Source organism: Argentina anserina, chromosome 3 (assembly GCF_933775445.1).
Source record: "Argentina anserina chromosome 3, drPotAnse1.1, whole genome shotgun sequence".
Classification (NCBI taxonomy): Eukaryota; Viridiplantae; Streptophyta; class Magnoliopsida; order Rosales; family Rosaceae; genus Argentina; species Argentina anserina.
The window spans coordinates 21872992-21900717 of NC_065874.1; the positions used below are offsets into that span (position 1 = coordinate 21872992).

Genomic DNA, 27726 nt, shown 5'->3' on the forward strand with positions numbered 1-27726 from the left:
GGTACTTGCTACTGTCGACTATAAATCTAACTGTTACTGTTGACTGAGAAACTAACTGCTACTGTGATTTTTGGTGAGCAAAATTCAAAAATTCAAAATTTCTCAAAACATATGCAATATGGTACTTAAATGAAAACATATGCAATATGATACTTAAATGAAAGCCCATGACATAAGGAACAACTTTATATATTGGTCCACCTTCAAATTGTCGGTGGTTTGACCATAAAACTTAAATTTGTCGGAAAAAACTCAAAAATGAAGAGAGAGAAATTTGTTAGATATAATTTGGTAATTTTTACGACAATAAAGATATTTTGGATAATTTTAAATTAATTAATTAATCAGTTTTATTTTACTTACTATTTAGATTTGAGCTTATGTAATACTAATTTGTATAAGAAATATGAAAAATGAATTTTTAATTTATTTAAAATATTATTTATTACAGCTAAGTAATTTTCTAAATAAATAAGTGCGGAGGAGGAGTGATCCCTTTTTAATGTTATCACTGAAATTTGAATCAGACCTGGTGCGCTCTCACTCACTCTTCTTCTTCCTCATCTCCTCCTCCATAGTTACAACCAGAGCACTCTTAGGGTTAGGGCTTCCACCTTCATGCGATTCGAAGGCCCTCTCACTCTATCCTCACTACGATTCCCTTTCATCTAATACCCAATCTGAAATCCCTCACTAATTTCGTGCGCAGATGGATGCTGTCTACTCCAAGCTCTACGACAAGTACTCCAAAATCAAGGTCCATTCTTCTCCTTTATTCCACTTCTTTTGCAGACAATTTGAGTTCGGAGAAATGAAAAGTAGCTTTATTGCTCCTCTATCTCCGAATTACGAGCTTCTCGTTGTTATGATATTTCAGGCCGACAAATTCTCCGAGTTGACTCAGCAAAACAGTCATCAAGATGAAAGGTTCAAGAACTATATCCATGGTACGCGTTTCTTCACTGTTGAAGTTGTGTATTCTTCTTCGGTATGAGTTTTGTTCTGCGTATGCCGCCGACGACGACGTTGTTGTTGTCGTTTGCAGCTTCGGAGGATTTGATGCAGCATTTGAGAAGTGAAAATGAAGAGTTGCGTTTGCAGCTTAATGAGCTTAGGACTGAATTGGCTTCCCTCAGGCATGCTATTTCTGAGTTCCGGCGTAATTTCTTTAGTCGAGTTTTAATGTATGCTGATTGATGAACAACTGGCTGATTTAAAATTAATTGCAGGCTAGTGAAAGATGAACACTTCGCCGAGTACCAGAAGGTTTTAATGGCAGAAAACAAGAAAAGTAAGTAGTTGGCTCATTTGAATTGGACTAAAATAGTGCTCACTGAATGTTTTAGTGAAGATTGAGTTTGTATATCCCTATTAGAAGGAATAGAATGGTCGTGATTGTGAGGCACGTTGAGTGCTTGCGCACAATTTACTGTGGAAGTTGCAACTTTCAACTCACTGCATGGTATCCAGGACATGGTTAATCTGGATTTATATTAGATGGAAGACTAAAACCAGCTGAATGAGGATTTTGCTAAGTTTTGTCGTCTTAGGATTTCCAGTTATTACAACTGGCTTCTGGTGAATATTTGTTACAGAACTAACCTTTTTTTGGCTAAATACATGGTTCTTTTTATTCTGATGACCTTCTCTGCTTCTTTTTGAAATAATCTTTGGGAAAAGCATGGTTAAGTCATCCACTAGTTTATATAGGAACAAATAATTGAATGACCTTGAAAGGTTCATAGAAATGAGAGAATAGGATGTTTGGACTTATACAAAGTGTAGAAGAAATGATATTGGCTAGATATGAACGGCTAGGGCTTTCTACAGCTTTGGTTCAGTTCATCACAATATATTGTATTACCTTACTGGACTAAAGTTATTTGATTCATTAAGAGGCTACGATGTAGAATAGAAAGTTTCACACTAATGCCTCGCTACCTTACTGGACTGTTTAGTTTAGAAATAACTGTTACCTTACTGGGTGGTTCAGTTGGTCTACATGGCAAATCTTTCTTCCTCTTGTTTTTGTACCTAAAATGCGAAGTAACAAGGACAAATCCCCCTAATAAGACAAAAAAAGGAAAACTCTTTCATGTGTTCAGTATCTGTTAAACTTGCACATACTTGGTAAAATGATTAAAATTGATATGTTCTCAATTTGATACATCACATTCTTTCTAAACTTTTCCAGGAACTGTTAAACCTGTCGGACTGCATTGTTATGTTTGCTCTTTGTTGAGACCAAGTGATTTATTGATTGTGAATACTCTTATATGTCCAACTGTTCTCTTTATGAATTATAGTTAAATTTTTTGAGTACTCTTTTGTGTCCAGCTGTTGTCTGCTATGAATAACTGTGGGTAAAAGTATTCGCAGTGATCAGCAGTTTAACCTTGTTGTACATTTAAGAAGTTCTCTAGTTTGTTTCTCTCTGAGCTTTTAATTGGATTATATAATACTTATCTGTGACTATGTCTCAATTTCACAACAGATAAGGAGCTTTCCGAAGAAGTAAAAAGGCTCCAAAAGATGCTACAGGCGGACACTTGTAGTAGAATGAAGGATAGCAACACAGACAATGAAGAATTGTGTATGTCTGGTGATGAAGTATCAGGAAAAGCAGGCAAGACCTCAAGGAGAAGAGATACAAACAAACGTAAGAGGCATTCTGGTTTAGAGGCAGGGGAGATAGATATGCCTTCTAGGATTCATGAAGATAGTGTATTACAAAGAGAATCTGCTAAAGACATAGACAAGGAAACTATGCACCGTGAATCTCTTGTTGTTTCTCAGAAGGTACTTTAAAAAGTCCCCATATCTCTTGTTATTATTATTGTTTTTCTAGAAGTTCTCATAAATGGAAAATCTGAACCAGATTCTTATTGTCTTTTCTTTCACAGACCAATGTGAATTTTCAGCCACTGTGCTGTAGAAATCTTGAAGGACCAGGTATGGTCTGGAATTGAAGATCATGTTTTTTTCTTTGTGCGTATGGTTTTGAGTGATATATTTTGCATTTTACTTCGTGTCTAGGTGGCAGTGTGAGTGGAACATCTAATTGTCTGTTTCAAGAGCTTATTGAGTATGTGTTGGGCTTAAAGTTCTCCATTGTTGATCTAAGTGAAGGAAGATGCATTTCAGTTGCGCATCAATCAAGTGGTAATCTCTAGAATTTAAAATAAATTGCTAGTGTTCTGTGCCGCTGTTTTAGCATTTTGTTATTTTTCATTCTCTCTCTCTCTCTCTCTCCCTCTATATATATATATATATATATATATATTATCTCACTCCCTCCATAATTCTTCTAGTATTGGAAGAATGACATTGTATCAACTGGCTCACTTAGAGGAGTAGATGATGAATTGCTAACAACCTATGTTTGGCTAGCACTTCTCAAAGCATGAACAGTAGCCTCTTGTTGACTAATCAATCATGCTCAGGTTGCCGTGAATGGAAGTTGTGAAACCTAGCCTGAAAATTAGTCAATTAGATATAAGATACACGTAAGAGTCAGTGAGCTAGAGAGGTTTGAGAGAGTAACCCGGAGGTACATCCCTTATCCTCTGAGACTGACTAACAGCACAATCAATGGCATTAGGAAAAAGATCTTAGCAATAAATTTAATCTATTTTGCTCATGTTAGTTTGCCTCATCTCTACTACTTGAGTGTACCTTGCGTGCTTCCTCGTTGTTAGGTAACATGACATGTGTTGGGTTTAGTCGGGTGGCCTAAACCATAATACTCTGGCTAAACTGTTCTATCCTGTTAAGAACTATTATTGTTGAGTGATTGTTATTCACATGTTCCTATTAGAAAAATCAGAATTCACTCTTTAAAGTTAAAAATAATAGAAGTTAGAGCTCTCTCCATCATTTACATCAACTTATCATTTGGCTTAAGATTGATTTGATACTACGTAAGTTTCTTGGCTCAAGGCTTAGTTCCTTTTTTTTTTTGAGGAATGGCTTAGTTCCTAATAAAATACAAAGTTAATGATCAGTTGGAACCAGCAACTTCTGGGATATTGTTCTTGATTTTTTTTGGTCTTCATAGTTGATTGATTCCAGAATTTAAGGAATCTTATGTTCTGTATTTTTCCTGTTTCTATGTGATTGTTTCTACTTATATGGACTGTATCCGTATCAAGAGTTGGTTTCTGGTTTCAAAAATTGATGATGACTATGTTGCTGTAACAGGTTACTCCTTCACTCTGACATGGATGAACAGTGCTACAGGGAAGAATCCAGAAATACTGTACCGGTTTTTATCCTTGGGGACCTTTGAGAGGGTAGCACCAGAGTGGATGACCGACGATCTTATGTTTAGCACAACTATGTGCCCCATCTTCTTCGAAAGGGTATCCCGTGTTGTTAAGATATCCTAGTTGGTTTCCCAGAATTGTAGTTTTTATGTACAAATCTGGTAGTGATGTTCTTCTGAGTTCACGTACAGTAAAAAGTTTGACGATGAGCACGTCTGCATAATTAGCTGTAAAAAATCTCCTTTCATCAAGGAAACTGATGGGACTGTGTTTTTAGATCTCTTGTAAGAGGTAGAGAGAAAAGATCTTGGATTTTATGAGGGTAGTATAATACCTTGTATCTCGGGTATGCATGAGTGATGCAACCGCAATTAGGATGTAGTGATGTACGTGATGGAGATGTCGTGATTACGATTTATGCAGCTGCAAAATTGTTTGAATTAGTTTTCTGGTACGTGTTAATTTCGTCTGACACTCAGCTGTTGATGGTTACATGACAACTTAATGGCTGTTAATTGAAGTATTTACTAATAATCAGCAAGCTATAGGTGGAAGTGTCGTCTGCTGCCCCTTATTGACGCATTTGGAATTGTAATATTCTGCTGCACCCTCTTGGTGACGTGCTTCAGAGTTGTAAACTTGTAATTTGTATTTTGTAAGCATATTAAGGCATCTTTGAGATTTCTGTAATCGAAATGGTTCTTCAGATGTCATAAGTCATAAGTATGTACGCAGGCTTAAGTGTGGAACCAAAGCGCAAACCAATTTTGTATTAAATGCCAAGGTTATAACAATGGTCAAACTATTTGGCTGCTTCGCATGTAAATTAGAGCGAGTGTTTCTTCTTACATTGTGAAGTTGGAACACTGACCGCCCTCTACTTGATCTTTCTATCTTCCCCCACCACCGCTAGAAGTCTAGAAACGCGGCACAATCCTATGCATATCTCTGCACACAAGTGTTTAGGGAGCTGAAAAGAGCTTTATTACATACTGCTTCGATGCCTCTTAACGCACTTAGGTTATCTCCATCTTAAAGTGCTAAACTAGCTAAAATGTAAAATCTTAGCATCTTGGTATCTGCACTATTTATTAATGTGACATTAACCGTCTCTAACCCGTTGTGACTTAATTTGTAAATTCAAATTTGGAATATCTTAAGTATAGACATATGGTTAAGAGTTGCCTTCTCCATTGGCGTGCCTATGTGGCGTCGCCCTATGATGGGTTATGGGAAATTGGCCGATCTATATTGATATGATGGTGTCGAAGTACTTGAAAACGAAACGCAATTGGCTGGGCTATTCTGGGATGATGCTAAGATCGACGTTCACCTAAAGGGGATGAATTGATGGAGGCAGAGGTGGGATGAGTACTAAATTTGATCTATTGGCCGGATCAATCTTATTTGGTGTTTCTCTGCTCGTTTTTCGATGTTACAAGATCTATTGTTGGGAGTTTTGGGTTCAGATATAGCTTTGTTCAATTATTTGTAAATAAATCTTTTCTTAAAAAAAAATTATGCTAACATTGCGCACTTGGAGACATATAGTGCACGTTTGGTACCTGAGATTGTTGTGAGTCACCTTATTAATCGGTTTGATTACTCGACATTAATATTTAACCCTGTAAACATCGTTAGTAGTATAAAACAAGAGGGTATCGTTCACAAACCGGGGATCCAGCCAGGACATAGAATCACAAACATTCAACAACGAATTCATAAAGATATAAAAGAGTTTGATATAGGATCAGTATCAAAACAGAAAATAAAACCTAAACTAATATATACATGTGATCAACCAACCAACACACAATACATCACCAAAACAAATCATATAAAGCTAATGAAAATTAGATTCTAGTTCTCCTTATAGAATCATGCCGAGACACTATCATGAATAACTAAGGTTAGATATAATGCAATTAGGGTCCTAAGCAGTAACCTAAACACATAGACACTTAACACATTCAACTCTTTCCAAGCGATCTTAATCGAAATCTAACATACTTATCCTATCATGCAACTTCAAAACCACGCATATTGAATTCATTAAGCATGTCACATACTTAACCAACAATCATGCAATTTTGAAAATCACATAGAAAAGATAAACATATTCATGGCACAAGTCATAAATCCAACAACCTAAATATCATGCTACAAGCGTATACATGACACATAGATACTTTCGAAATCACACAAGAATAGATCACGGCATAAACTAAAATCATAGAACTAAAAACCTAAAATCGCAACTTTATATAATTTGAAATCAATAATCAACTTCATACACAAAGTCGAAAATAAATTAACAAAACCAAACACATAGTCATCCAAGAACAGAAACTAAAACACGAAATCAAAGTTAGAAGGATCATGGTTACACTTTATGATGTCTTACTCGGTGTCACAAAGGAGAAACAAGTCTTCTAGGTGGATGGATCTTCAAGCCAAATCCGCACTTGAAGGTTAGAATGGTGAAGGTATGATGAAATCATGTTTAGGATTTTCTGTATTGGTGAGTATGGAATTCGGTAGAGCTTTGGCTTGTGCGCAAGATTGATGATGATTAAACAATGAGGTTGTGCCTCTATATATAGGAGTCACAAAAGCCTTCATGCCGTCCCAAATAGGAGATAGAATCAGATTGAGAAGCTGAAATCTTCTTTGATATGGATTTTGATTTATGTACTCCAAATCCAACTTGATGTAGGAAACCAAATCCAATAGGAAAACACATAGGCTGCACGGCATCTCTCCTTCTTCAACTAGGAATAGCTAGGCCGGCCTCTTCTCTCCTTATCCAACTCGGACATGACTTCCTTGTCTCACTAGGATTACATCACGACATCACTACTCGTCCAAATAAGATTTGTCTTTCCTGAAAATAATTTGACGATTAAGGAATATGAAAGAATGAAAATAGGAAAGTAGAGTCCTAGTCGAGTAAGGAATCCTAACTCAATAAGGATTTCTAGTACTGAACACAATTTCATCATCAATTCACTCAAAATCGGCATAGCTCTACCTAAACACACAAATAACAAATATGAACCTAAAACAACTAAATAAGAAGTAACAAAGCATAAGAATATGGCATATATACATTAAGAACGTCACACTTTGTGTTCCTATCACTTATTCTTAATACTTGGGTTACTTCCACCTGAGTAGCCTTACATAGTGCTGGTTTGAACCATGTTTGGTGAGACAGTACTGCATAAGATAGGACTTCACCACAGCCAACACCCAACTATCTTCACATAATCACAAAACATCAACATTCAACCCAAATTGATGATTGATCTAAACCCATAACCCATATTGACCAAATTCAGCATATTTTCATCAATCCAAAACCCAAAACCTCAAATCACAAAACATTAACTAAATTTTGCACTACCAAAAAGTTTCATCAGACTTGAAAAAGCAGTACCACAGAGATTACAAAATAAAATTGAAGAAAGCAATAGAACCCATAATCTCAAATCACTAAACCCCAAAAACTCAACAGATCCAAATATCCGATCCAAAGCTTTGTAGGAGATGTTGAGCAAAATCTTCTTCAATCCCCAATTTGTTGCTGAAGAGTTCTTCTCCAAACATCAGCATCCTCCAACCAAGAACAATGATTATCCAGATTGTAACAGAGAATAAGTGGAGAAGCAAAGAAGAAATTGGGTGCTAAGAACCTTGAAAGAGAAAGAAATAAATCTGGTGAATTGATAAAGAGGAAGAAGACTGACTTCTGTTTGTTCTAAGATTGGTGGCTCTCATCTTCTAAGCTAAGGTACAACTTTTTCTCTACCCAAGCTTAGGCGAGTTAACGAGGTCAAATTGATGTTTGGGTATTAGGTAGTGTCATTTAAGCTAGTGTCGGGTTAGAACAAACACCGCCCAAAATCCTTTTGGGTTCTTAATTAAGGTAATGCAGGTTAATCCCGCGAAACAAACGTGCACGTATAGTCTTAAATGAGTAATGTAAGTTTTACTTGGTTCAATAATTGATTTGGACTATTGATTGTATACCTAATTTCAGTTTCATCTATCTATCTTTATTGTTATAAAACAAACATGTTTAGCTAGTCAAAAGGTACGTGAAGTTACATATACATCATTCACGTACCTTTTGGCTATCTTTACCTTTCAATGTCATACATGTTTTGCTTCATAAGTTAATTTGAGATTTCTTAAAATAATTAACGGGTATTATCCAAAAAAAAAAAATCATTAACGGGTATTGAAAGGTAAATGGAGGTTCTATTTGCACCTCTTAAATTTCTAAATAGACCTTTTAATTTTTTTTATAATTTCAAAAATCCTAAATTACCGTTTATATAAAAAAATTAAGATGAATAGATGATAAATCCTTTAATAAAAATATCTGCACAAAGAGAGTGACAAACAAGATGGACGAAAATTTGGGTAAGGAGTCTTTAATCAAAAACATATATTGTAGGATAAATATATCGATCTATGAAAGCATAATACAAAAGTTAAAAGCTTGATCTAATCATTGTTGGAATCATGTGAAAGTTTCAAAATATTGGTTTTTCAATAATTTGTGAACAATTGCAATAAATATTATAAATTTTGATTTCTAATTAATTGTTGATTATTAATTTGATTTTCAAAAGATTTGTCTTCCAATTTATTTTTTTATAATTGTATAAATGATGGAGAAGAATAAAAGGAAAAATAGGAGGTGTAGATAGTGATGACAAGGGGTAAAACTTGAAGTTTTATAGAAAAAAAGAATTGATGGAGGTATATATACCAATAAGGGAGGTGCAACTAGAACCTCTCAAAGGTAAATACTAAATAGCAAAATCAAAATAAAACAGAATTTTAGATGTTATTCACTTACTCTGCGGATAACTACCCTCTACCAATATTTGTCATTGATATAACCGCCCACTATCATCCTTCTTTTCTTTTTTTTCTATTTTTATTTGACAAATTAATCTCACACATGTTCTGCATGTCTTCATGACTCTAAACCCCAACACATGTTAAGGGAAGTTAGAAAATAATGTGGAAACATTTCAGATAATCACCATTTTTTTTGTTATTTATTATTGTATAATTTAATTATTATTTATCCCGATTAATTAGAACTATCGTAAGGTATTTTAATTTATAAGAGCAACTCCAACGGTAGTGTCTTTTGACACCTGGAGTGGCCAACGTCCATAATTAACAGTTTTGCTTACTCCAATCCAAGGGTCGAATCTTACCTGGCAAATGTCAATTCATCTGTGGCTTTTGACGATTCGGGGGGGGGGGGGGGGGGGGGCTGTCAAATTTGACATCCCTGAGAAACACTGTCTTTTATTTTTTTTATTATCACATCCCTGAGAAGCTATATATGAATCAACCTAATTATACCAATGACTGTGATGATCAACTGGGAGTAGCAGCCATGGCCGGAGAGGTGGCGATAGCGACATTGGAAGCTGCGCCGTTGGGGATGGACAAGAATCCGATGGAGGCGTAAGTGTCTTGGTCATCCAAGAAGAGATCCTCTGGAATCCTAATAGCACCGTGAACAAGAGCGACGACGACGACTCCGACCATGAGGGCGGAGATGAAGACGAATCCAACGGAGGTGAGGAAGACGCTGAAGATGCTGAGGGCGACGAGGCTGAGAAGAGTTTGGGTGTCGGAGAAGGTCCGAAGATGAAAAGGGGCTGATCGAAATGGTATCCTTATTGGAGATGCTCTAAGGATCATTTTGGTAAAATTTTATGTTTTAGCTAGCATACCCCTTAAGTATAGTTGTATATAACCAAATGAATAATTGGTATAAGAGTGCCCCTCTCAGAAATAAAGCAAAAAAGGGAATTACAAACCAAAATTGAGAATAAGTAGCCGTTGAAGATAAAGAAAGCAAAGTCCGATCGGGTATATGACTCACCGTCATTGCAACGTTCAAAAACTTTTGAATAACCCTACCAAACTCACTATATACGACGCCGTTTCGCACCACCTCGCAGCGTTTTGAACCAAACCCCTCACCCCTCTTCCCCATCGCTCTCTCTCTCTCTCTGATTGGAAGAAGAAGGCCGAGAAACCCTTCTCTCTCTCAATCTCTCCCTCTCTTCCTCCAATTCGGTTTCCCCATGGCTTCTGTCAACCAAGACAACATCCCAGGGGCCACCGGCACCGCTCCGGCCAAGAAATCTCAGCCGCCGGCCAAAGCCGCCGACTCTCAATCGGTTCTCAAGAGGTGAGTCGAGTCACACTCAATTTCTTAGGGTTCTGCTTTCTTGATTGATTATGCGTATAGGGTTTCTGATATCTTGACTTTATGTGTCCGTCTGCAACAGGCTTCAATCGGAATTAATGGCGCTCATGGTGAGTAATCACTTCAAAGTTGAAGTCATAATTTGGGGTTTTTATTTTTATTTTTTAGGGTTCTTGAGTGAATGTGACAGAGACACAAATTGTGATACAGATGGGTGGAGATTCGGGGATCTCTGCGTTTCCGGAAGAAGACAACATATTCTGCTGGAAAGGGACAATCAACGGAAGCAAGGATACGGTTTTCGAAGGGACTCAGTACAAATTAACGCTGTCGTTCCCGAATGACTATCCCTTTAAGCCTCCCAAGGTCAAGTTTGAGACCTTCTGCTTTCACCCCAATGTCGATGTCCGCGGACATATTTGCTTGGACATTCTTCAGGTACTTTACTTGTATTTGTTATACACTCTTAATGTGGTGTTTTGTTTGCGCGGTGGTTTTCGATTTGATTTGTGCCTTTTTTTGAAACGAATTGCAGGATAAATGGTCTTCGGCTTATGATGTGAGAACCATCCTCTTATCGATCCAGAGTCTTCTCGGAGGTAAAAACTTGAGCATTTTATCTTTTACTGGTTTTCTTACATGTTGCTATTGTTAGTTGACATCCTAATGACATTCCGGGTCTTGGTTTTTTTTGAACACCAGAACCAAACACAAGCTCACCTCTGAACCCCCAAGCAGCACAACTGTGGAGCAATCAAGAAGGTAAAATCTTTGGGTCTCGTTTTACTTGCTTCATTTGTTTTGGTTTGTAAGTACTTTTATATGGGAAGCAGTGTCTGAATAATGCTGTGTGTTTCTCTTTGTCTGCTACAGATTATAGGAAGATGGTGGAGAAGTTGTACAAGGCTCCAAATGCTTAATTGAGATGCAAGGAAACTTCTTTACGTTTATCTCATTGTTGTTCCTTTCTCTTTACAAATGAGAAATTTCAAGGACCTTGTTATTAAAAGGTGTAGACATGAATTCATAGTTGGATTTCTACCTCTGATTGATTCATTCTACATGTTTTGGTAGATACTCTTGTGATTTCCTTGATTAAACCACACAAATACGAAAACTATGGTGCTGCCGAATTTGATGGTTTGATTGGAACTCTGTTAAATTGAAGCACATAGTCCAGTGATTCGATTGAAACTCTGTTCAATTAAAGCAAATAATTCTTATGAAACCCCCATGAATTCCTCGTTATAATTCTGTTCAGAGTTATAAGAAAAGTTACGAGTTTTATTAAGAGTTTATAAGAAAAGTTTTACTAAACAAGCCAACAATTCAAAATAACCAGAAGTTTTCATGGCAAAACAATTGCACAGAAAGTTGGATTTAAATCCGTAATTATCAATCTCCAAGTTATGCAAGATCTGCAATTTAAGGTTTGGTTAAGAGACCGATCTGCATGTCTCGGAAGTTCATGAAACGTTGTGGGAACTCCAAAAAGTTGGAAGTTCATGAAGGGCTTTGTGAGCTCCAAGTCAATTGGCGAGATGGAGATGACCCTTGTAAGTGTCTTTAATGTTCATTCTTCTCAAACGTATACGATTGTCAAACTTACAGGATCGGTTCCAGGAAATGCAAAAGTTCATATAAGGGATTTGCGAGTTCTAAATGCGATCTTCTACTAGTAGATCAATGCAACACAATTTAGCACTGGCTATCACGACCCTTAAATTATCTCATGTTTTTGTATTATTACTTCTCAACCCAACACTGTAATAAGAGAATCCACGCTTCAGAAAACTGGATTATCTAATGAATACAAGATGACAAGTACAAATAGAAAACAAACATAGTTCAACTCAAATGAAGCAAACTTATACAATATGAAGCAAACTTTATGATCTCTCGTTTCTCTTATATTAAACGCAGATCATTTATGTGATATGACTACCACAGTGATGCATTACATATAAGGAACCAAATTGAACTTAAGTAAAAGAACAAACTCCTATGGGGCATCTATGATGTGAGCTGCCTCAGGTTGTACTTCGCCAACTGCTTATAATTTTCAACAACACCAATCAAGCAAATAGTCTGCCAATCAGAGGAAAATGCAAAATTAGACTACATCACATCAACAAGTAGGAAAATGCCATTTCACACCCATTATAACACAACATTCTAAACACAAGTAACTTCAACGTAATGCTTCTTTAGTAAATATAGATAATTATAGGTTCACGGGCTATGTGGCACCCATTACTTTGCAGGAGGAAAAGCTAGAAAGAATAGTTTTTGAATTTAAACTTGAAATTGCACACAGATGACAAAATTATAGCAACAAAAGCAAATATTAAGATCAAAACATATACATTACTCTAAAGTAAAAACCCAAAACACCAGGTGCGTGCACTTCATGTTATTCTCATACCAAGTAAAGTAAAGAACAATGTGCCTAATGATAAGACAAGACTTGCTGAAGAAAGATCAAAGTACCTTGCAGATTTCAACCACAATATTCAAATCAGGGTTGCTGAGGTCAACTTTGTGAGGTTGAGGCACAGATTTTGCCACTGCATCTATGATTTTCATCCTGTCAATACCAGTATTTGCCCGTGCTCCATATATTACTGCAAACTGCTAGAATATCAGATAAATTCAGAAACCATCTCGAGATATCAAACCCAAACAGAAATATTCTACTTATGCTTGTAGCAAACAAATTCAAACAATGGCATGATCCAAATAATGCTTCTTATTTTTAAATTTTTTTTAGAAATGGAAGGAGAATAATTAAACCATTTCACACTAAAAATTTAGTTCCTGCACCTTCACACTCTCTTGTTTCTCTTATCCAAATGACCCAGTCACTATTCTCTCCCACAAAAATTTAGACACTCGTATTTATAAAAGTCAACAAGGCCCCATAATCAACTGGAGTAAATCTTTCTATCATATAATTCCAGTTTTAACAAAACAGAAGAAAATCTAACGATATGTAAGAGTGATAAAAAAAGATCACTAAAAAAAAGACATCGGAGTTAGCATAGAGAAATTCTCCCTGCCAGTGCAGGAAACATCATAAGATGATCTAACTCTGGCTAAATCGAATAAAAGGAGACAGTTTCCAGCGGTGACTGATAAATTAAAAATGTGTTAACTGTTTAACTTTGTGTCTTAATGTGTTAATTATCTTGTCTCAACAACCATATTATCATAAATAGAGAGAAGAGAAATAATGGAATATAGTCTTAGTCTTACCTTGCGAGGACTCTGAGTTTCCAAGGGAAAATATTGTTCAACAAGAGGTTTGATTGCTCTGGAAATCTCCTCTTCTGAAGCATAGCAAGATACTTCGATAGGTAATACCCTTAAGATAAACCTGCATATGAAAGCAGCATGAAAGTTAGCTTGCACCAATCTATTAGATGAGTTTTATGTGTTATTTGTGAGTTAACCTAACAAGCAATAAATCAACCTCGACATGTGTTTCTTTGTTGCAGCAGCAGATGTCATCATATGCTGTACAATATCTTTGGGGCCAGGATCTCCATCTCTCTTCCGTATTTGAACAAAGACAACACCGTTGCATCCTGGCTCAAGGCTGAGAAAGAGCCTCTGAGAAGTAACCCGGCATCAACATGAGAAGAAAATTTGAAAAAGATAACATAAACACTTTAACTTGTGATAAGTTGAAACTGTTGGATAAATCTAATGACTGCAACGGTCGTATGACCCAAATAGGATCACGTATGTGGAAAGAAAAAACTGACACCAAATATATATAGATCTGCAAGTAACTAAGAAAAACCCATGAAAAAATAATATGCTGATGGTGCATAAAAGACAGGGACAAGTATGTTTACTTGCAAAAAGCTTTGTCATCAAGATGATTCATGACAGATTTTGAAGTAAAACGCCAAAAAAATAACTTATGACAGATTTTGAAGTAAAATGCAAAGATGAGATAACTGTGCTGCCTCTATCTAAATTTTCTCATTCTTGTGCCTCTGTTCACTGGCAAGCGCCACCCTTTTGCTTTCTGAGATGCTAACTGGTATTTGGGGATTATGAACTTTCCACATTCCTTAATCCAAAATGGTACAGTCCATAAAACAACCTAGATGATCCAACCACAACCAAAAGACATGCAATAATGAATGCCAGAATCCTCATATATGAAGGCAATTAATCTTCTGCAACCAAATTACAAATCCTTCAAATTCTGAATCGCAAATTGAGGTCCCATATTTCTTGACCAAGGCATGGTAGAGAGCTTTTCTTTAGTGGTGTTGTAGAATGGTGTAGAAATGGGCCTTAGGCGCCGAGGTAGATCTAAAAATGTGGTAAATGCGAAAAATATCTCAGTGCATCATTTTGACGATAAAAAAATATACATAAAAATACCGTGCCTCTGTTGTTGATACAGTTGCAGAGACTGCTAAGATATTTTGACCATCAAACTTGAAGCAACTCTAAACTAATATCCAATATGCATCTTGGACCTGGTTGGTTAGCGGGTTATGGGAAAACTATTTCAAAACACAAGTAAGACTGATGGAGGTAAAGCTGTTATACCATACAATGAAACAAGAACTACTGCAGTTTACAGCATATACACTAGCCGAAAACAATTAGATGCATGAACAACTAAACAGTAATGGAAAACTCCAGACAGATGAGCAATTAGGGATCTATTTTTTATGCAGACTAATGCATGGGAGATACGAGAAGAGGGAAAATGAAAAAGCCAGCCATATTAATCACATGTAAAAGAGGAATAATCTGAGAAGAAAAAAAAAAGTGAACCCTCTCAACACCCTTATCGAACATATGATCATCAGCAAGAGTCTTTCAGAACAATTAGTTTGGCACCACCGACAGATAAAAGAAAAACAAATTTTGAGAATTACAAGCACAAACAATCTGGTGATGTATCACAAGGGATTCGAAGCTCACCTTGTTCTCATCTTTAAGCTCTTGGAGCTCATCTTCAATTAGTCTATCAATGGACTTCTCTTCTACTTTATTCGGTATCCTTATTGATGAATCTGTAACTAGACATTGCTTTTTTGCTGGTGGCTCTTCAACTTCTTTTGCAGAAGTCTCTTTACTTATACTACCCTCTTTGTCGTCTTTAGTATCTTCCTCCGGAATATTTTCAGAGATAGCACTTTCTTTCTTCTCGAGCTCTGACGTCTCACTTTTTTTATCATCTTGACTACCATCATCACCTGTACAAGCGTCAGCTTTATTTTCTTCATTAACCACCTCCTTGTCTTCAACAGGTTCCTTCGTTTCTCCCTCCTCTTTCTTGTCATCAACACCATCATCTTCATCATCACTACTAGAAGAATCAGAGTATGTGAACTTAATTTTTTTATTCATAGGTTTACTGGGTGCCTCAGAAAGATTTGTCGTTGCATCCTTCCCCTGTACAAGCTCTTCAAAAAACTGAAAGACAAACCAAACAATCCAACAGATCAGATTCATACAGACAACTCCTATTGAAAACTAGGAACAAGATATGAAAGAGATAATTCATATTCTATGACATTCTTGTGAAGGACATGGTAATCGTTCTCTTTATTCCATGCATTATGAAAAATAGAAGTGTCGCATTTATCCTATCAAGATCTGACAAAGAACAATAAGGGGGATGAAGGTTTCCGTGGATCCATAATTGCTCAAATCATTGTAAAGCAATAATGTCAAGGTCTCCATGATCCATGATGCATTCTTTTGCAGATCATAACTTGACCCCATCAGTAGCCGATATCAGCTTAAGCTACAATTTCTCTTCTTTGAATCTTAGTCCATGGGTACACAAGTAGTTTAAGCATAAGCATAAAATTTACAAAAATGCACATAATGGCTACGTTTTAGCATCCAATTGGCCTACTGCAGACAACAAAACCAATGCCGAGACAGCTTTCATAATAAATCAGAGAAAATGTGTCAAACAACTCATTTTAAACTCCGATTTTCTGCTGGACCAATCCCCACCCTTTTGCAGCAAAAATAATATAAAGCAAAGTATATCAAAATAAAAAGGCATTTTTGCATCAGCTGGTCGAATACCTACTGTTCTTTCATTCCCATGAGCCAATTTACATAAGGGTGTGCCTCACAAATTTGAGTCGAAAACTAAGGCAAGTAGATGAGTGGAACCAATGCCTAATAATAAGGGGATATCGAAAACAAGAAGAACCCAAGAGAGAAACATTAACAAGAAAGTACCGAGTCGATAACGTTGAGAGCTTCATGAGAGGCTTGGCGCTCTCTGCCACCATCACAAGTGATGAAGAATCCTTGCACTCCCGGGTGTAACGGATACGCCCCTTTCTTCTTCACAGACCTCTGAGAGAGAGAGAGAGAGCGAGAGAGAGAGAGAGAGCAATTCAGGTAACAGAACAGAAACATGTAACAAAGTTGGAGATAAGAGTGAGAAAGTGAACTGACGTTGTGAGGAAGATAACGGGTCTTGCCCTTCTTGGACTTCGGGGCTGAAGATGACTTTGATTTGTTGTCAGTCGCCATCTCTCTCTCTCTCTCTCTCTCTCTCTCTCCGTGTTCCGTGTTATACGGGCGGCGAAGTTCTACTCTGATGTCTCGAAGTCTGGAACTGGTACTGCCCCAAAAATAAAAGCGTGACTCATGGGCCGGGTCCTTGGGGTACCCGAACGGCTACGGGTCTTTTGGTCCAATTCAGGTTTATTTTTGATACAATGGTCCAATCAGGTTGTTTTTGGTGCAACTAGGCTTTAAAAAAAACTAGCTTATCTATATTATTAATAACCCAAACACATTTTATCGGGTTGTGAAAAAATATGAGAATCCTCAAACTGTTCCGGGAGAATTACTATTATACCCTTGTGTGTGTCTTAGCCTAATAGGTTTCCTGTTAGGAGATAGATTAGCATCTCCGTAATAAATTAGGACTCTGAATCCTACGAGATTGTGGTTTTGTAATGCCTATATATAGGCCCCCTTATCATTCAATAATACACAATTTTTCATCCTCAAACACGTTATCACGCACTTTACCCTAAAACCCTGAACTTTTAGAGCCATAAAATTTTTTTCTTTTCCACCGCCGGCCGCCTTCGTCCCCGACCTCCGGCATCTTCCCGTCGGCCGCCGCTCCTGCTCGCCGCCGTTGCAGCCCCCCCTCGCTGCTGCCCTGCAGCCCCGCATGCAGCCCCTGCAGCCCGCCCCGCAGCCCCTGCACGCAGCCCCTGCATGCAGTCCTGCAGCCCCGCACACAGCCCTGCACGCAGGCCCGCAGGGTCTCCTTCGCATTCGCTCCGTAAAAACATCGTTTTGCCCCGTAAGTCCCCGCATCAAAGTATTCAAAATTGCTCCTCCCGCATATCTACACAAAAAACGTGAACTGCACAACCAAACTCTTCGCTCAAGAGAAACTACCCCGTCTTCTCTACCCTTTTGGGCCTATGGCCTGCCGAGCACAATAGCCCTTTGGGCTTCATACTATATTTTCTTTTCCTTTTCCTTTTTCCTATTTCATTATTTAAATGTTCATTGACACGTTTTTATTTCTAACGATATTTCACGTGCTCGTATAGGTAAAATCATTGCTTGTCGTACTATGGTGATGACATTCATGCCGAGATGGACGATACTTTGGTCATCTACCTACGATTTCGATCGTATCCTCCCAAGATTTTTATGTCATTGGACGAAGATCAAAAAGGAATTCATCAAGCAACTTTATGCATGACGATCGATTTGCAGAGCAATTTAATTATATGCGGTCCATTTGGCAGACCAACAAGTATGTTTTTCTTAAAGTTGCTGCTTTTGAACATATATATATATATATATATATTATCGGGTGCTATTAGCCTTTTTCATGTCTTCTTTTCCGGCCTTTTTATTACGCCGATGAGACCAAAGAGGGATATGATTCCCCTCTTGGTTAACGTTTTTCGTGTGACGGTCCTGGAGGAGTCACATTATTATTTAAAGGAAAGAAATCGATTTTGTGTAGTTGTCTGAGTACACCGCTGTTTTGGGTGCGATCATGAGAATTGCCGATATGCATCGATTATTTTGTGACCATATACATCACAACTCTTCTAATTCCGATTACATACTTGAATAGTTTCGATTATTCGAAACCAATACAACCCTCGTTTCTCATGGATGCGTCGTCATCACGACTGTTATTTGATTGTTTGAGTTTTCTTAAACTCATGTCTATAAACGATAATTCCAAGGTCTACGTACTCAATTATTTGAGTTGAAATTCAGTACTCTGAAGCAGCACTATTTTCGGACAAAAGATCCCAAAAATAACGAATTATATGGGACACACTTCAAGTGATTTAATGAACGTCTATGACATTGTATTATCAGAGCTGACCTTGATGCATACTCCACATGCCATTTTTGGCACATGTATCTATTTCTTGAGGGAATTTTGGAGATGGAAAAGTAACATTCTTCCATTCTCAAGTAAGTAAACATTTTAAGCCTCAGGCTAAGGCTCCGCCCGATCCGATATGCAAGATTTTATTGCTACGGACTTTTGATTAGTCAATCTATTTTGACTATGTTTTCTGCTTACTATTTTTCAAGTATGACGTTGGCATTGCCATGAGTATTGCTCGACTTTAGCTTAAGTCGTCTATTGGAATTGGAAGTTTGTTTATGTTGTATTAAATATTGGCATATTCAATAAAATTTCTCGTATTTCTTGTTTACAAGATGGACTCGTGAGAATTTTATTTGTCTTGGCTTAGCATGCATGGTCAACGTTTGCAACTCACGTGGTTTTTAAATTGGCCGCTTTTAGTTTACATGTGACCCTAATAGCACTACATTATGATTTTGGACCTTCAAATTTAGAAAACGGACCTCGGAACGTCAAAATTGACGTCGTTTTTACCGGTTACTGTTCCGGCATTTTCAGAACGTTTTCCGGCGTATTCGCCGCCTTCCGGCCATATTCCGGCGTTTCCGGCACCGCCACCCGGTTCCTACCGGCGTCCCCTGTCGGACTTGATATTCCGGCCTCCATACCGGCCAGTTCCGGCCGCCGTCGGCCGGTTTTCCGGCAATCAGTGCCGCCGGTTTCCGGTGAGTTTTTCGGACGATTTTTTACTCGTTTCTCGTCATTTTTCCGGCATATTTCAGTAGTCCTTGCTGCCACGTTTTCCTAGTCCAAATCTCACCCGGTTTTGAGTTATTTTGACATGGTTTTCCGGTTAATTTTCTGGTTTTCTCCAAGTCGTTTGATAACTCAAACGATTTTATTATTATTGGTGACCAGCTGCACCAAATGGATGGTTTTCCACCCTAATTGTTTGGTATTCAACTGCTACAATACCATGTTTTTCCAACTTTTAAGTTGAAGAATGTAGTTCTATTGCCATGTGATACACTCGATGGGATTGCACATTTTTTTCAATCCCCCCTCTTACAATATTCTACGGCGTATTGTTTAGAGAAGTGCATCGCGTTGTTGACTCTCTTAATTTTATTTTGTGCATGTCCCGCCGTGAAATTGAGTGTCTTGCTAATTGCGTAACCACCCACACTGTCCTACGGTGCATGTAGTTGTTTTACGGATCTCGTGCGGAGATTGTGTTCTATATCTTCGTGCCTTGCTAAGTTTTAAAGGCCATACATGCCAATGATGGATTTTCATCTTGATATTTGTGTTAAGAATGGAGAGGAATAAATCTGTCAGATTTCATTGACAATAGCTTTTTCAAGCTTAGACAGTAGCTTTGTTAGCCTGCAGACATAGCTTTGCTTGTCTGCAGTAGTAGCTTTATGTAACTCAAGATTCTTTGAAATCATGGGTTCGGTTTTACTGTATTCTCGGTTTTGACATGATCATTTTTTTTGTCATTTTGAACAAGATATGATGATTCGAGTTCTTTAAAATTCACATTAGCATCTATTTTTCATGTTCACGAAGCGATTGGAGGACCATCTCACCCATGCTCCACATGGTGAGGCCGAGCCTGCCTATTTCGGTGGGTCCATGGCATTAAGGCCGTCGGTGGCGGCATCCCCTCCTTCACATGAGCTTGTGATGCCTCCTGTGTTTTTTAATGCCTCCATGGTAATCTCTGATGCCCATCGCTCATTTTGCAAAGCTTGTTCTTTTGCTAGATTTCAAGGAAGTCCTAATTTGCTAAGGCTCCAACCGAGAACATTTCATTCTTACGAAGTATTTAAGATGACATTAGTGGACCCTATCCAACCGAATGCGGACATTTTTCGGTATTTTTATGGTATAGGTTAAGAGCATCAACACGTTGGTCACTCGTTGGTCACACGTCGCTTTGCTTTCCACAAGAAACGATGTATTCGCTAAAGTTTTTAGCTATGATCATCATACTAAGGGCTCACCACCCTTCCCATCCTCTCAAATGTACTTGATTGGATATTGTTGAGAGAGTTCACCTCCACGACTTTGATGATTTCGTTTTGCATATCTACTGGGATCGTCGTTGAACATATTATTCCTCATGTTCATTCACTGCACGATCTAGCAGAGCTCGGACTTGGTTATGGATACTAACCTGCTGATTTTTGCATGGAGATATGTAATGATGTTGAATGTAGCGACACTTATTCGTTTTAGACCCACAACTTGCCAAGCGTTTAGTACGTACCAGATGGTTACTGGAAACAATCCCAACATTCTTTTCATTAAACGCCTATTTGGTTAAAGTTGTTTATGTGCCTCTATTGTAGTTATCTCAATGGGTCTACTTGAAATGATTAAGTATTCTGGTTGGTTATTTCCAATCTACAACCGTTGATCTCTATCCTGTGATATTAGCAGACGGTCACTTTGATGAGACATACTTCCCGTCGTTAGGAGGAGATATGGAATGCTCCCATTCCGGTTTTAACGCCAGGAATTGACGTGGTGTGGCACTATGTCTCATTAAGATCTCGCACTACTCAAAATGAGCAAATGTGCAACGCATTATCTACCTCCAGAAAGTCAAAGATTCGATGCTCAATGACTACCGATATTGTGAAAGTGACGAGATCGCACATAAATGCTGTGATGTGCCGGTAAGGTCCAACGCTCAGAATATGAGAGAATTTCATATGACCTGGTCCTAGCACTGTTGGCACCATCCCTGACAGTGGGAAGGAAGCCGGCGATGGCACCATCGTACGCTGTGGTGTTGTCGGTGTCCGTGGTATTGCACCACAAAACAAGGGCGGCAAACGCAAAGATGGACTAGTAAGGGTCATAGCTTCGGTCTTGGCTCCTACCTAGATGAAAGGGAGACCATTATTCTCTGGAATCAAAACCAAAAAGAAGCGAGATGCGTAGGCACAAGTATTTCGCCCATCATCAAGAGATATTCTCTAAACATGTGTATCAACTAAGTTTCTGTGGGACGCTACAGACTCCTTTTGTTGATGTTAGAGAAGAATAAAAATCTCACAAATTGATCATATACAGCGCGCGCGTGTGTTTAATGGATTTATCTCCCATATTGATGATGTATTCGCTTATGCTCTTATTCCGTTGTAAAGTATCAACGATGAGCAACTTGATCGAAGTGAAAAGAATCAATACAGGCTAAACTAGACTTGTTATGTTGATCATTGTTCGTAAGTGTAATGAGAAAGATGAAGTCATGCGATATATGCAGGACTTATAGCGCAGAGATTGTCTCATTATCCTAGTATTGACTACGATGAGTTATATTCTCTCGTTATGGACATAATTACTTTCCGCTACTTGATCAGTAGTAGTGTCCATGAAAACTGATTTGCAGCATATGATAGTGGTCATAGAATATCTGTAAAGGGATCTTGACGCAGATATGAGAGTGCCCGAGGGACTTTAAATGCCTCCAGACCACGGAGAACTTATGTAATCAGATTGTGACGAGAGAACGTAGTACAATCGGTTGCAAGAACTCATACCCATATGTGTTCATATGAAAGCTAATTCTTGATTTTCTATTCCGTCTAAGGTAAAGATGATGAAGAGATTCAATGAGCTATAGATTCATATATGTAAGTGTTGTTAGGACACTATTGCTTTCATTATGATGTGATTAACTATGCGCCTATGCATCGTCATTGGACTTGCATTGCTCCATTGACATGGGTTTAGTTCTACACTTAGTGAACCAACACAAATCCTATCCACACCAACGCCGCTAGCAGCTCCAGCAACATCAACGTACGACTTGGTGTAGCAGTCGACACTAGTAGCGTAAAGGATACGTACGGTTCCGCTTCAGACCAAAATCAGTCCTTCCTTGGTCCATTGCCCCATTTGTTTTTGCGAAAGACACATTGAATGTGTCAAATCAGAATCTGTCTAGTTTCGTAGGTCAACTTTAACGAAACTTACAAGATAGTTCGCTCGATGAAATATGGTGAAATTGGTACCGTTTGAAAGGCCTATGTGTCTACTTTCCAGGGACACCAACCATTCATTCATAGCTATCATATTGAGTGAGTTATGGCCGTTTTAGCAAAGTAGGACGGTTTTGTTCAGAAATTTGCAAGTTAGTCAACTTCGACAGAGCACTGTGAACTGCTCCGATCGGATTGGGTTGTGAACCTTATGTCACTAGAAAGCCACGGGTGTCTAATTTCCAGAACATATTACGGTTTGCTGATACCTATTTTGACGAAGAAGTTATGGCCATTTAAGTGAGTGAAGGTCATTATACCCGAGAATCTGATTTTCATTGCAAACTCTTGTTTTGAGTTGTTATGCAATCTTGTTTCCTAAGATCTAAGTTTGGCTAAGTATAGCATGAATGATCTAAGGGTGTGTGGCTAGAGTAATGATTAATCATAAGCTCAAGACTACGTTTGAGAAGCATGTAATGAACGTTGTATACGTTGTTCTTTGTACTCCATGATTATGGCACTAATCAAGGGGAGTTGTTTCGTAGACTTCAGGGGGAGTCTACCTCACATGATGCTATCAAATGTAGATGGTGCGTTGTGCTCTTTTTCCCTTCGATCAAGCTTTTGTTTTTACCCATGAGGTTTTTATTTTGCTTGACAAGGTTTTTACTGAGGCAACGATGTGTGCACCATGCAACCTAGGCATGGGACACAAGGGGGAGTGTTCCGGGAGAATTACTATTCTACCCTTGTATGTGTCTTAGCCTAATAGGTTTCATGTTAGGAGATAGATTAGCATCTCCGTAATAGATTAGGACTCCGAATCCTACGGGATTGTGGTTTTGTAATGCCTATATATAGGCCTCCTTATCATTCAATAATACACAATTTTTCATCCTCAAACACAAACTATATTTTATTTATGATAAACTTTTATCAACCATATTTTGTTATATATAGAAAGTAAATACAAAATATAATGAATAATTATCCATAATTTTCCCCACTATCTTTACAAATAACTTATCAACTTCTAAATAAGGACGAAGAATTCCAAAAACCTACTAGTTAGGGATGAAAAGACCTAGCAGTGCTTTGCTAGGTTTGGGCGTGCGGCGACTTCTCCATTGGTTTCCCGTCCACTACGACACCACCTCTTCTCCTCGAGTGGCGTCCCTTTCAACCCTAGTGTCATTCATAATAAGTTCGACTTTCGTCGATTCATGCTTCCAGGAGTGGTTGAAGTTGGCTTCACAATCTGGATCGTTCTTTGGGGTTTAAAGGCTGCCTTTGGGCGGCTGCGAGTAGTGTAGGGAACAGAGGTTTGTTGTGTGTGGTGTTCGTAGATCAGAGAATTTCTATTGGGATGTGACGACGTCGGAGGCAAGCTTCAAAAGGTAGATCTGGGACTTGGGTTGACCTCCTTGGTCTTCAGCGATAGTCTTGTGGCGTCGGGAAGCACAATCTAGTGGTGGTGCAATCGGTTCATGGTTATGGCCGGTTGGGCTTGGGTGCCCATGTGCGGGGTTGCAGTGACCAGATCAAGTTGATGGTGATTTTGTATGTGTTGCATCTTACCGTCTCATCAGGTTCAAGGGTGGTTCGGTGGTGCAGGCGACCTTTGGCGACGATGGGGTTGTCGTCCCAGGTTGTAGGTGTATGTCACCGATGAGTATGGGTGTTGGCTTGCACTAGGGTTGGGATTCCGGTTTCTCTGGCGATGGTTGGGTTGCCAAGCGAGGACGCAGGTGCTGGCCGTAGGTTGGAAGCATGCGTTTACGTGGGCTGCATATCCGGGTTGGGTGCCCAAAGTGGTTTTGGGTGCTCCAATTTTGGCTTTAGTCAATTTGGGTCTGGTTGATGCTTGGTCTTTTAGGGTCATTCACTGTTGTGCTCGGATTTAGGACCCTGGTGGTTGGCAGTTGTGGGCTTTTATTTGCCCAATTCCTTGGTTCTGGTTACTAGGAGTTCGGTTGCTAACGTCACGAGGGAACGGTTACGAATACGTATCTTGAGGGGAGTACGCCCTCAGTCGTCTATGTGTCTCTCGGGTCGCATCTTGTATTCCTTTCACACCATTTAGAGTGGCCTGTTATGGTTACGATTACAAATATGGCTACGGCTTTTTCTCAAAACTATTACTGCCTTAATTTATGCAGTGCAAAGATGTCGTGTGACATCTGGTTCTTTGGTTACAGTCACCTTGAGACATTCATATGCGTCTTGTTATCTTTTATTGATTTTACAAATGCACTTGTGCATTTTGTTTTGTTTAGCTTCATTTCGATGCTATTGCATCTCCCCATGTATTTTCTTTGGTAGTTCAATATAATTTATCGTCTTTCCTAAAACAAAATCTCAACTCATACCAATTCATCTATGTACAGTAGAAACTCGTCAAATTAATATTCGATTAATTAATAACCTCACTAAAATAATATTTTGAATAAAATACTAGTCACTACTCAAACTATCAAAAAGTCGACAATTTACTCCTTTAAGATTCAATTTCGACTGATCACTCCTTATACTTTCCAAATTCGAGCAATCTGGTCATTCTGTCATCTTTCCATCCAATTTGAGTGTTAAGTTGTTTTTTGGGCAAACAGAAATTGGATGGACTTAACACCCAAATTGGATAGAAAGATGACGGAATGACCACATTGCTCGAATTTGAAAAATATAAGAAGTGATCAGTATTTTATCCAAATATTTTTTACCGGTCCCGACTTGGGGCTAACGTACTAAATTAATATTTATCTAAATTTGTAAGATAATAGAAATTTAAGAATTCATGTAGACCCCATCGAATATATAAATTAATAATGATATAATTTATATAATAACTTTTACATTTAAAAGTATTTCATTGAATAATTGTTTTGATCTAATTATCATCAAATAAAATAATACAATACATCAGACAACATAATATTTTGAACAACGGTATCAGTGATAAATTCAACAATGTGATGCATTAAAAAAAACAAAACTTTTTTTTTTAAAAAGTGAAAGAACATATTTATTATACCTTGATAAATTAATAAGTTATTAATTAATCAATAAATTATTATATTATTAATTTATCGATATATTAATATCTCGCTAAAATAATAAATTTACTCAGTCCCGAACATATTAATTTATAGAGGTTTTACTTTAACTTCCTCCTCTCCTTATATTCATGTGTAGTATATGTGCCAAGGCTAGTGTGTAATATCCCGAATTTTCGAGTTCCATTTCTTATAATTTTCGCGTAATTATTATACTTGGTAATTCGAGTAAATTCACATTCTACATATTTATGTTGTTGTCTTTACGAAAGGAAATTGATTTCGGAAATTTAAAAGTGGAAAAACGTTATGTTTTCAATGACTCAAGAGTTGACGTTTTATCCGTCGCTCATCTTTGAAAACTTCATTCACGAAAGTCGTAGAGCTCGTCGATACGAGTTCATAGACATGCAATGCACTTAAATCGGACATCGTATTTAAAAGTTGTTAGCAACGGAAGTTTGTTTCCGTTTTTTGGAAAAAGTATAAAAATGGCATTTTTAGAAACCCAAACTTTCCTAAATTAGAAACCCGAACAAGCAGCTTTCTCAGCCCCCCCCCCCAACGTCACTGTTCCAAATCGCCTCCGGAGCGATTTCTCCATCGATCTCCTTCCTCTGGCCACCGTGTTCGCCACCGTCGGTGTCGTTAGAACCGCACGGCCAGGCCGCATCGACCAGTGGTAGTGGCACCTCACCTCGCGCCGCGTTTCAACCACACCCGAGAACGCTCAGCTTTGGCATCGGCGAACCCGACGTTGCCGGCGAGTGTGGGGCACGATGCCACCACTGCTAACATTCCGCCCTCCCTCCAGCCACGATTCGGTCAACGAATAGGATCAAATTGAGCGACAACGTCGCCGAACACAACCTTTGATCTGGGTTTTCTTGCGGCTATGTTTTTGGCGGTTTCCGGCCAGTTTGGAGCTAGCTACAGGTATGGAAATGTCCTACTCCTTGTGATCTATGTTTATGTTATTGGAAAAATTGTGGTTTAATAAAGTTTTGGGTGGAGGAGCGTGTGATGTACCTTCTGGTATAATGGATTATTGGTGTGACTTGTTATATGTTGTTGTGTAAAAGTCGCTTGTTTTTAGTACATAAACATGTGTGGATTGTTATATTGTACGTGGTTTTAATATTGAGTCTTGTTAAAACTTTTTCTGGTCTTCGGACTTGGTAATGGCATTTAAATCGGGAACCAAGCCTTGGCCGGGTGTTGGTTACGATCAGTTAGAGCTCTAGTCTGTCTGCTGTTGTACGACATGAGAGGTAACCAGATGGGCTACCCGGGTCTCATGAGTACACATGTTTAAAAAATGCTAATTGTTACATTTCCCTTGTTTTATGATGTATGTTTAAATATTGGTTTACTCATACGGGCTGTAAAGCTTACCGTGTTTGTGTTTAAAATCCTGGTGCACCAAATTGATGATGTAGGGGATAGTTCTGCATGTAGGGATTAGCAGGCTCGGAGAGCTTACACAGAGGATTTTCTGAGGGATCCCCTCATTCATTTTTGGTGAGGATCGAGTGAATATTACATTTTCCAATTGATTTGATACTTGTGTATATAAATTGGTGATGTATTATTCAAGTCGACTGAGTCGTACTTTAAATTCAGTTTCGATACACTATTGTTGTAAGATGATTTCAATATATTTGGGATTATTTTAGAGTTTTTTATAGTTTCGAATTCAAATTTTTATCATTCGAATTTTGGAATTGTAACATAGTGCTTATAAGAGAGAACAATGGCTGATAAGCAAATTAGATGAGAGTTTGAT

At 38.2% G+C, this 27726-nt stretch overlaps 3 protein-coding genes across 4 annotated transcripts; 2 read left to right on the plus strand and 1 right to left on the minus strand.

Annotated features, from left to right (window-relative positions):
- The first annotated feature begins 523 nt into the window (after positions 1 to 523).
- LOC126787982 (uncharacterized) lies at positions 524 to 5075 on the plus strand. Of its 2 annotated transcripts, XR_007671321.1 has the most exons (8): positions 524 to 757; positions 878 to 947; positions 1046 to 1291; positions 2495 to 2799; positions 2904 to 2952; positions 3037 to 3162; positions 4201 to 4716; positions 4804 to 4820. XR_007671321.1 is itself a non-coding variant. In XM_050513915.1 (7 exons), the coding sequence occupies exons 3-7, from the start codon at positions 1273 to 1275 to the stop codon at positions 4386 to 4388; spliced, it is 687 nt and encodes a 228-aa protein (XP_050369872.1). In that variant the 5' UTR covers positions 524 to 757; positions 878 to 947; positions 1046 to 1272; the 3' UTR covers positions 4389 to 5075. The 2 variants fall into 2 exon arrangements, 1 of the variants encoding a protein (XP_050369872.1); XM_050513915.1 differs by having other exon boundaries at positions 4201 to 5075.
- Positions 5076 to 10294: 5219 nt separating this feature from the next.
- Positions 10295 to 11561, plus strand: LOC126787976 (ubiquitin-conjugating enzyme E2 20-like). Its single transcript, XM_050513901.1, has 6 exons — positions 10295 to 10497; positions 10598 to 10625; positions 10726 to 10953; positions 11051 to 11114; positions 11218 to 11277; positions 11389 to 11561. The coding sequence occupies exons 1-6, from the start codon at positions 10391 to 10393 to the stop codon at positions 11433 to 11435; spliced, it is 534 nt and encodes a 177-aa protein (XP_050369858.1). The 5' UTR covers positions 10295 to 10390; the 3' UTR covers positions 11436 to 11561.
- Positions 11562 to 12301: 740 nt separating this feature from the next.
- LOC126787790 (uncharacterized) lies at positions 12302 to 17100 on the minus strand. Its single transcript, XM_050513689.1, has 7 exons — positions 16972 to 17100; positions 16750 to 16869; positions 15469 to 15963; positions 13988 to 14127; positions 13771 to 13891; positions 13006 to 13146; positions 12302 to 12603 (listed from the first exon to the last, which is right to left on the minus strand). Exons 1-7 carry the CDS (start codon positions 17047 to 17049, stop codon positions 12529 to 12531), a joined length of 1170 nt encoding a protein of 389 aa, XP_050369646.1. The 5' UTR covers positions 17050 to 17100; the 3' UTR covers positions 12302 to 12528.
- Between the last annotated feature and the right edge of the window lie 10626 nt (positions 17101 to 27726).

What these genes read in the sequence shown, in the direction of transcription:
- LOC126787982 (XM_050513915.1), top strand. An exon ending in CTCTTGTTGTTTCTCAGAAG is followed by an intron (nt 2,800 to 2,903) that starts GTACTTTAAAAA and finishes TTTCTTTCACAG; the next exon opens with ACCAATGTGAATTTTCAGCC. An exon ending in TAGAAATCTTGAAGGACCAG is followed by an intron (nt 2,953 to 3,036) that starts GTATGGTCTGGA and finishes CTTCGTGTCTAG; the next exon opens with GTGGCAGTGTGAGTGGAACA.
- LOC126787976 (XM_050513901.1), top strand. Translation starts at nt 10,391, where the DNA reads ATGGCTTCTGTCAACCAAGACAACATCCCAGGGGCCACCGGCACCGCT. An exon ending in CGGAATTAATGGCGCTCATG is followed by an intron (nt 10,626 to 10,725) that starts GTGAGTAATCAC and finishes ATTGTGATACAG; the next exon opens with ATGGGTGGAGATTCGGGGAT. An exon ending in TTTGCTTGGACATTCTTCAG is followed by an intron (nt 10,954 to 11,050) that starts GTACTTTACTTG and finishes AACGAATTGCAG; the next exon opens with GATAAATGGTCTTCGGCTTA.
- LOC126787790 (XM_050513689.1), bottom strand. Translation starts at nt 17,049, where the DNA reads ATGGCGACTGACAACAAATCAAAGTCATCTTCAGCCCCGAAGTCCAAG. An exon ending in ACAAAGAAACACATGTCGAG is followed by an intron (nt 13,892 to 13,987) that starts GTTGATTTATTG and finishes TTTCATATGCAG; the next exon opens with GTTTATCTTAAGGGTATTAC. An exon ending in AAACTCAGAGTCCTCGCAAG is followed by an intron (nt 13,147 to 13,770) that starts GTAAGACTAAGA and finishes ATATTCTAGCAG; the next exon opens with TTTGCAGTAATATATGGAGC.